Genomic DNA, 10,146 nt, shown 5'->3' with positions numbered 1-10,146 from the left:
TTTATTAAAAGCAAGTTTTTTTATTACTATACTTTCTTCATTACGAATCTTTTTGCTATATATCATTAGAGTAAATAATATAGGAAATTGTAATTCTTATATACTATAGATAGAATTCTTATATTTTTGTAATTTTCTATGCATGTAAACAGATCAAAATAAAAGTAAAACTTAGAAATAGCAAATATTTATTCAATAATCATAACAGAAAAGAGATAACATAAAATGTATTTTTTTTTTTTGTATATCAGACTTAAAATTTTAATGCCTTAGTGATACTCCTGCTCATCTTGTTTATTCCGTTGATCGTCGTACATAGCACCGTGATGATTATTACCACCAGAGTTGCGAACATGAGCAAAAAATCCTCCGTGCGGATCGACATGGTAAGTCACGGTCCTGGTGTTACCGCCCGGTTCCTTGATGACGTATTCGCCGATGACCTTTTCCCCTGAGAGTAAAAAAAGAAATGCGTGTAACATGAACCTGCGCGGCTAGTGTTATAGCTATTTGCAAGCGTGCATTTATTGTAGAGAATTAGAGACGCGTATCATCGATATTAACGTAATACATGTGTGTGTGTGTGTGGCCATCCACATATTATGTTACACGTCAATATACGATTACCGCCACAATGTTTAATTAAAATGAAACGTGCTAAAGCGTACTACCGTGTAATCCGATCCCATTATTTATAACCTTTAACTATCACAGTGCGGCCATTGTGTTTGATGCAAAAAACGTGAGAGGCAAGGAAAAAAGAAACAAGTTAAACGCGCCGCCTCTTCCCTCGACTTATTGCGATTCAGAGTTGCGCTTTCGAATATCTCTCGCTAAGATCCGCCAAACAAACTTTGATCGAAATTTTCAGAAACTTTAGCAACCGCAGCATTTTCCAAGCTATTGCGCAAACACCGGAAAAAAATTCAACAACTTTTTGCATAGTTACATAAATTACATAAATTTTAATAAAATTTGTGTTGAATAATTTACGATATTCAATTTAGCGTTCAGAAATAAAAAAGAAGAACTAAAAAAAGTAAAGAGCATATATAAAATATTTATATTTATATTTCCTTTAATATAAGAACAAGAGAATACTAATAATTAATTTCGCTTATAATGAGTTATCTTTTAATTCCATATCTGCAAACAAATTATCCGACTTTATATAAATTACAAATTTAACTTACCATCTCTGTGCTCTTTCTGTCCATGATAATCACCAGTATGATGATCCTCGACGCCATACGCGAACTCGTACTTGGGATGCGCGGCATAATCTAATTGTTGATGACCATGTTTATCGTGAACAATTATTTCATCCCCGGAGCCTTTGACCGGTCCATAAAAATGTGCGAAACTATGAGCGTGTTCTGTCATTCCACTTTGAATCCTTACGAAGATCAATATAGCCAACACTGGGATAAACTGGTGATAAAAATTGTTACTAATTACATATACATACTATTATATGAAAAAAAAAAACGTTAATATCTAACATTTCTTTACTATCCAATAGAGATTTTTATTTTATGAATTGTGAGTTGTGATAAACAAATATCCATGATTTAATAAAGTTTTAAATAATATGCGTGAACAGTTGCTATAAAATTAACAGTTGCAATAAAATAACAGTTGCAATAAAGTAGAATGTAACGTCAGCCAAGGTACAATATTAAAGATATACTGAATATAACACGGAAATTATTCTGTAAAAGGGCGCGTATCATTAAAATAGATTATTAAAAATCTAAATAACAGATTTATTCATGTCAATCAACTAGTCAGAATATTCTGAAATATAACAACGTAAAAATATTCTTAGCATTTTTAACATTTATAAAGATTTATATAAATATTAAATACTCAGAAATACATTACAATTGTAGATTATAATAATCGTCTTCGATCAATCATCAATTGAACATAGAAACCGATACAAACCTTTGTGACCATGTTTCCGGTGTTTAGTGATTCCTAAATGCAAGTGATACGCTTGTCGGTATCGATGGAAGTTTATATAGCTTGCGCCAGCGATCGTTTTTGCACGGAGAATTTCGCCACTGTTATTTAGTAGACGTACAGAACGGTCCCTGCGAGAGTGACAAAAAGCACAACGTGAACCAATCACCTTCCTATACATAAGATTAAGCATTTCTGCGATGAAACACCTTTATAGTGAATGCCATGCATGTGAATGCCTGGTTTCACTAGAGTCATAATCGATTTCGCTCTATCGATTGTGTCATAGAAGATTTTTTCTCGAAAGTTTCGCGAAACAGTTTGTTTTTATCATAGTGAGAATCATAGTGAGGAAACGCGATAAAATATTTAAATGTTACGATGAACCATTCGAGAAATAAAGAAAATTAATTTTCTTACACAACGTACGTATAGTAGTATTGAGTTTTTATTTGTCAACAAAAAATCTAAATAATTTTTAAATAATTTTTTCCTAGATAATTATATACGATTAATTATAAAAGATTAATTTTTAGGAATTTTTAAATAAACTAATTTTTTTTATGATTTTTTAAATACTAATTACTAGTTTCTAATTATTATTTTTTGTAAATAAAATAATTTGAGTGTATTTGATTTTGTGTAAAATATTTAATTTTGATTATAATTTGATTACTAAATAAATCTTTTTCAAGAATAAAAAAATTTTTTAAAAAAAATTACATAAAGGTGAAATATTTACAAGAATATTAATTAAGTATTATATAATATTTAAAAAAATATATTAAACTATTATACATTATATAGCAGAAATAGAAATCATATTAATAATGATTTTTTTTGCGCAGGTCCGCTTAGATAAAAATTTTTATATAAATCAAAGAAAGAGGGAATAATTTTGATAATAGAATAAGGATTATATCATTTCCCTGAGATAAAAATAACAATTATTGGTTGTTAAATTATTAAGATCAGTTAAATCACTAATTACTTTAGTATCATAATGGTTTCGCTATCATTCTTGAGATTTGCGTAACAAATAGCTTTATTATTGCGAAATTTCCCATCACGTTATACCGCATTTAGTCCACGCGTTACAATAACTGATTGGCGTCACAAACATGTTATGTCTGTTGTCATCGTGAAATCTAAACTCGTATGATATGCTTGATACCAGAGATTTAACTTTCTCATCCATAACTCCATCGCCGACAGAAAGACAAAGTGAACTCATGGCATATCCGATGCACTAAATAAAGTCAAGCCTTCGACAAATGTTCGATTGCGTGGATCAAAACATATTTCTATTGTACGTTGTTCAAATAAAATCGGGCTAAAGGCGAAACAATTGGCATAATTATTCCGCTAAACATACCGTCAATTTTCGCGAGACAGTTCTAACTATTTATTATATGTATATTTACTATATTATAATTACCCTCGAAACTGTCGCATGCCCGAGAAAGAGACAGCTGTTTCACGCAGTCAATTCGTAATCCGTCCATTTGCTTCAGTAATTTGCGACCGTATCGATCCGCGCCGGGCGTTGCAACGCGCATTTATACGCGGAACGTTGCATCGCCTTTATGCGTGCGCGTATGCATACACTTATGGGACGCCAGATTAATCATATTCAAGGCTTATGTCCTCTTTATATCATTTAATCTGATTTAATTTATTATCTTTTGTGATTATTTAACTGCTCCAACTTAATGTTCACGTCGGTTCCTACAAATATAATTTTGGTAAAGCAGCAAATTACATTGATGCAGTATAATTATTGATGTTATGTTTAATGTTATGTCTAATATAGCTAAAAGTAATCAGTAACATTATTAATTAATTGTATATAGATGAAGCGGTATTACAACAAATTAGTGGCAAGAAGCCACGAGTAATATGTTTGAGCAAATTACAGTGGCTTTATATAATACAGTGAGATATTGAATAAGGATATCTATTCTGAAAAGGTGCGTGAGAGATGTTATTATATTTTAGTAATATGACTAACGTAAAATTTTAAAAATATGACCATTATTTTTCTCTTAATCACATTTGTCGATTATCAAATAATTATGAAATTGCATAATTACTAAAAATAGTTAAATAATTCAATATTAAAAAGATAATAGAATTTTGAGTACAAATTTATAATTGAGAATGCAAAATATTTTTCTATATTTATTACTTGACTCTATATTTCTAACCATGAGATCTGCATAGAATCTTCTGGTACACTTTTATTTACATAAATTATTAATTTTTTTAATCTTTAAAAGCGTTCGAGACAAAGTTTTGCTTTTATCTCTAAAGTAAGGAAAAAGAAACTTTTATCTCATCATTTATAACATTACTTGGCTTATTCCTTTATTATCATAGTGACGATAGCAACAATAACAATTCGAACTGATTGTTAGACGAAACCGAGGACGAAGATTATAAGCTCGGAAATGTTGTTTCACAGTCAGCTTTGGCTGTTTGCTCGGGGAAATTCAACATTTCTATCTCAACGGAAACCTACACAACCGTAGTCTCCCCGCTAAGAGAACTTAATAGAAATTGTCGAAGCGTTTGCGCGATGCGATTATCCGCGTTAGAAACCGACGACGAGATTGGCAACGAGATTGGCAACGAAATTGGCAACAAAATTGGTCGGGCCAGGGTCGGTATAACACAATGACCAACCGATCTCCTTATAGAACGACCCCAATCCCGTTCATCGCGATTGTTCAAGCACGGAATTTCGGCTTTTGCTCCTTTCTCTTTCGACTCGGCAATCGTTTTCCTGCCTGCTGCCGGTGAATTTTGCGCTTCTACCGTTTTTCGACAGTCTAGATCCTGGACCACCGCCGTCACGGTTCGTCGCGTTGCTGACTCGAGAGGTCGAAGACGCGTGCGCGGAAACGTGATTGGATAAAAACATGTTGCGGCCCCCCCTGCTGATAAGAGTGATCGGCCAATTCGTCGTATTCAGTCAGCAGAAATCAAGCATGAGTATAGCCGCTCTGATGAAACGAAATCACGCTATTGCGGTGAAAACCGAGAGCGAATTTCGGAAGAGGATTTTATCTCGAAAATTAAGAAATGGACCCTGACATTTCAAAATTTGTTATATATTTTTAAAATTTCTCACATATTTCTTATTTTATAATATTATTATGTCGCGAGGCGTGGAATTGTTTAGATTTTGAAATATGTTGGATTAATTCTGTGGCATATAAAAGTATTGAAAAAATTTAAGTATACAATCGAGAGTATATTCAATAATTTGGGAAATAGATTGGCTAATTAATCAAAAATTTTTTAATTAATTTCTGCATAATCATGGAAAAAAATATTCATGGCAGTCTTGACGTTATATTTGTCAAAGTAACATAAAATAGTTACATAGTTACTTCTATCGGTATCCAACGTACATGTAAATGATATTTCTTATACAAAGAAACAGAAATAGTATTTACGCTGAATGAAGATATAATAGAAATTCTTGTGTACCTATACATTTCAATTAAATTCGCGTTCACGCAGACATTTACACGTTTCCTGGGTCGTATCGGGATTGCTTTAAGCTCCGTACATTTCATTTGCCGACTTTGCTACCAAGCTTTCCAACGAAAACGTAATAAACCCTCATCCCCCTTTCTCAGTATCAGTCACAATTAAATTCAACAGGCGCACGCGGATATTAGCGACCGCGAAGAAACGCTCTCGCGTTTTTACGGAGCGTGCCAGAAAAGTGGCGGATGTATTCAACAGACCGCAGGTTCAGGCAAGAAAACGAATCGGTTCCTTCTCTTCTCCTAGTTCTAATTAAGAACCAAACTGGTATCCAATTACTTCGAGATTCTAATTAAGAGCGCGAGATCAAGTTACATTGCGCTCCCTCGCTAGATTCTGGATCAGTGTTGTGTAATACTGTGTATACCTAGTGTATAGCTGCAGTTATATTAATACTTTGCAGTAATTTTAATGTTAACAAGATACTATAAATAATTAACAAGATATTAATAAATAATATCAAGAAGATGTATACATTGTTTTCCAAATTAATATTTTTAATGGCAATCTTTAATTTTAATTTTAGTATTTAAAATATCAGAAGCGATACAAAAAAATTATTTTTATAATATTGTACACATAATAATATTTATGTTTTTCTTTCCAAGATATTTTTTTATAATGACGTATCATTAATCTAAAAAAAAAATTTAATGTGCATTGGAAAAATTTTATTCCGTTCAAAGCAATTCACCCCAAAATTTAAGCAATTATTTTTAACCTGTGAGAGTACAAGGATAATTGCTCGCGAATCGATATTTCTTCCACCAACAAGTATAATTGCCTCTTCGAGTGATCGATTTCACGAATTAAACGAGAGAGACATTTACTTACCGCATCTTCCTCGTACATCCTGGGAAAGTCCTTAACAACGACAGCGACGAAGACAGCGCGGCCAATCAATTTCTGTAAAGCGACGAGGGACATTCGGGCGTCCTATGTAAGCGACCGGGAATGTTGCCCGTGAAGTACCGTTCGCTGTTAAAGGCAAATTGGTGGCCGCGAATAATTGGAAAAGTTAATCCTTTAAATCTAATCGAAAGGACCACGCGCGCGGAAAGCAAAATTCATTTTCATCGTCTCTACGACGCTCTGCGTGGTAGAAAAAATACCAGAGGGAGCAAAAAAAAAAACCTGCCATTATTCTTTCGTCCTCGAATATGTGCGCCAGAACTGACTTGTGCTCCGAAAGAGAGAGAGAGAGAGAGAGAGAGAGAGAGACGCTTTTACCGACCACATAAAGACCTCCAAAACACGCCGCGCTCGTACTTTACGGTCACGACTGCGCGATACTTTGTTCAACGCGGCATGGTACCGGCGCAGCGATTCGTTTTACGAAAGCTTTCGCGATCCGCCCTTCGTCGGTCGATGAGATCGGCGAAACTTGAAATTGGATCGATCCGACCGTTGTAGCTGGGGGGGACCGGCGTTTCTCGCCCGCGGCCAGGTAAAAGTGCTGAGCCCTTCGTGTTATTCTTCACGTTATACGTTGTAGTCTTTTGCCCGAGCGCGGAGATCATGAAAGGTTAATATTCGTCCACTTCCCGCAAATTGGATATCAAAGAGAGAGCTTTGAGCTTTTTCGTGATAGAATGTGCCATTCAAGAAAATTTCTAACTATTTAAGAGATGCGAGTTTTATTATAATTTTGTCATTAGTTCTCGATTTGCTACATAAATTAAATATTCCTTTAAATTATAGTATATTATATTCATTTTTCTTTATTATTGATCGTATTATTTTTAATCTGACGTTTTTTATTCACTGAACTTATAAAATAAAAAAACCATCTCTGCGAGAGATGAGTGAAAGATCGATAAGTTTGTATTGTAAGGTTTTATAAATGATTTTATGAAGATGGATAGAGCATTTTTTTATGCAATCTTCTCTCACCAAGCACAACCATTATACAATATTGCTTTCTTAAGTTTTTATTTAATCTATACATTTTGACCTTAAAAGAAATTGCTACATGTACCGCATAAATATTATTATAGACAAGAATGCTGAATACTTTAAGTAAAATAATACCATTTTTCTAGTTATGGCAAAACATTTTGTGGCTTAATTCTGAAACTTTAAAACACATATGTATATAAAATTTTTTAGAAAACAATTTATTATTTAGAGCTAATAAATATATTGTATGTGTATATTGCATGTGAAATACGTACACACATTAACATTATTATATAATATTTTTATTAATATAATATAATATTATAATAATTATACGCAATACAATTTTAATTTAATTATCATTAGTGTTCAAATTTATAAATCATGATTTTAACAATGTAACATCTATTATTTATTACTTATTAACATATATAGAACTTTTTAGAAAGTTATTAATTATTTAAAGCTAATAATAATTACATTATTAACATTTATATTTTTTATGCTAGCAATTGATTTATAATTTTAAATCAAATTTAATTTATTGAATATTATATTTTCCTCTTAATCGTTATTTAATCGTTTTATATAACGGTTGTTATATACAACTAAAAGTCATTTTCAATGCGGCAAATTTTGCGCATTGTAACATTTTCTACAGTAATACTTTTCGGGATCCGCAATTATTCCGACATCACCGACCGTAACGTGCGCACAAAAGATTCGCAACACCTTCCACGCAATTTTCTTCGCAAGAATACGTAATTATAAGCGACGTGTGCATGCCTTCAACCTACCTGCTAACAACAGGAATTTCCGTTGAGTTCAAAGCGTCCGCCGTAGTATAGCGTGTAACGCGTTTCGCGTTCGTGCCCGTAACGTATCAACTCGCGGTAACGAATACCGTACTATCGACTTTAGTTCACCTTCACAAAGGCCATGTTTCTTCCTTTACGAAAACCGCCAATGGACTTGTTCCAGGTTCCAGGAGCGAAAAGAACGGGGGTTTGTTTTATATAACGACCATCCCCACGAGTAGCCAAAAATCGTCCTTTTTAACCATTAATTCGTTTGCCTGCGGTTGGTCCCGATACCGCACTGTGAGAGGTGTGTGACCGGTCGGGTCACGGAAATGATAATAATTCTTTGAAACAACGACCTCCCGGCACAACCCCCATCTTCGTCATTGCCAGATGCGAATTGCCGTAGCGCTTTTACGAACAAGTAATGGCTTGGAAATAATAAATGTATATAATGTATACTAATTTTCATGGTCTATTTCTATTCTTGATCTATCTGCGCTTTTTATTATACAAATAGTGTAGAAATAAATAAAAGATTCCGATATAAATTCTTAATGTCTTGTATACTTTAAAACTTTCTTGAAATACGAAAAAAAATCAGTTTGTAGTGTATATTTGAAAAAAGGTGTTTTTACTAGAATGAGATTTTTTCTTATTTGTAAAAGAATTATTTTTAGTTCTTGAATAAAAAACGAAAAATTTCTTAAAATATTCTAATATTTCAAAATAATGACTATTCTTAAAATTCGATGATTTTTAATTCATTTAGTTAAATTTTATTGATTTGAAGTGAAAAGAAGAGAGAATCATGAACATTTTAGAGTTGTAAAATTAATAAACGATAAAACACCATCGCGATTGTAAACAGCAAAACAAACGTCGTATGTCAACACATCGGTTGAATAACCAGATATCACTGCAAAATATAATTTATTGAGAATTTATTGCGCTTCTCTCTCTTCCTGCCTTTCTCTTTCTGATTGGCGTGCACTCGTGTGATATATGCGACATTGATAGAATTGTAATCTGTCAATGAGATTGTATGTCAAATATCTGTTCTAACATAATGATCAATAACAGTGCCTTTTGTCAGGATTACGAATTTCGAGCATGATTATTAATGCGTTCATCCAGATAATTTCTGATTGGAATAACTAATCAATTTCACACGAATTTGAGGAATAACTTGTATATACAGATAGACAATTTTTAAAATTGCGATAATAAAAGACGATATACCTTAGGATATTTATTTTTTAAATGTCACTGATATATATAATATAAATTAATTAAAAAAAATAGACTAAATTTTTATTTTATTATAATTATTATTTTCCTAAAGTTTTAACCTTGTTTTTACAAATTCAAAAAAGTTTTTACATGTCTTTTTTTAAAGTGGATGTATCTTTTTAGATCTTTCAATAGTGGAAAAAATTATTTTTTATAATTATCGTAATATTGATTACGCATAACATCTTATAAAATTATTTATTACATACTAATTTCTCTCCAAAATAATGAATAAACATTTTTTATTTACGCTATCGTAGAAGTAACGCAATCACAATCGTGCAGCAAACCGGAGATTTTTGCTCTCGCAGAGAAAGCGCGAGCAGAATTTTCGATTACTCGGCCCGTTCTTGCATCACGTAATTTTCCAATACCATTGCTTTTCCGACCCCGTGCAAAACTCAGCAGCGAAAACTCAGGCAGATCCGTTAATTTGCCGCGCGATAGTCAGCATAACACGATAACAAGCATAATATTACTTACACTTGATGTATATGCATAGAACATTATGCGCCATGTTAATCTTACTTCGAAATTTTATTATCCGCGTGCGCAACAAGCTACATACAAATTAATTATTCACAATGTTGTTTGGCAAGTTATCCGCGAAACTCGTGATGGAACTACTGCC

At 32.7% G+C, this 10,146-nt stretch overlaps 1 protein-coding gene across 1 annotated transcript; it reads right to left on the bottom strand.

Annotated features, from left to right (window-relative positions):
• Positions 1-269: 269 nt before the first annotated feature.
• Positions 270-8,388, bottom strand: LOC126853584 (cuticle protein 19-like). Its single transcript, XM_050599432.1, has 4 exons — positions 8,220-8,388; positions 1,948-2,096; positions 1,194-1,431; positions 270-451 (listed from the first exon to the last, which is right to left on the bottom strand). The coding sequence occupies exons 2-4, from the start codon at positions 1,957-1,959 to the stop codon at positions 270-272; spliced, it is 432 nt and encodes a 143-aa protein (XP_050455389.1). The 5' UTR covers positions 1,960-2,096; positions 8,220-8,388.
• Positions 8,389-10,146: the final 1,758 nt, after the last annotated feature.

Source organism: Cataglyphis hispanica, chromosome 12 (assembly GCF_021464435.1).
Source record: "Cataglyphis hispanica isolate Lineage 1 chromosome 12, ULB_Chis1_1.0, whole genome shotgun sequence".
Lineage (NCBI taxonomy): Eukaryota > Metazoa > Arthropoda > Insecta > Hymenoptera > Formicidae > Cataglyphis > Cataglyphis hispanica.
The sequence above is the reverse complement of the archived record's forward strand: the minus strand, read 5'-3'. Positions and strand labels throughout refer to the sequence as shown.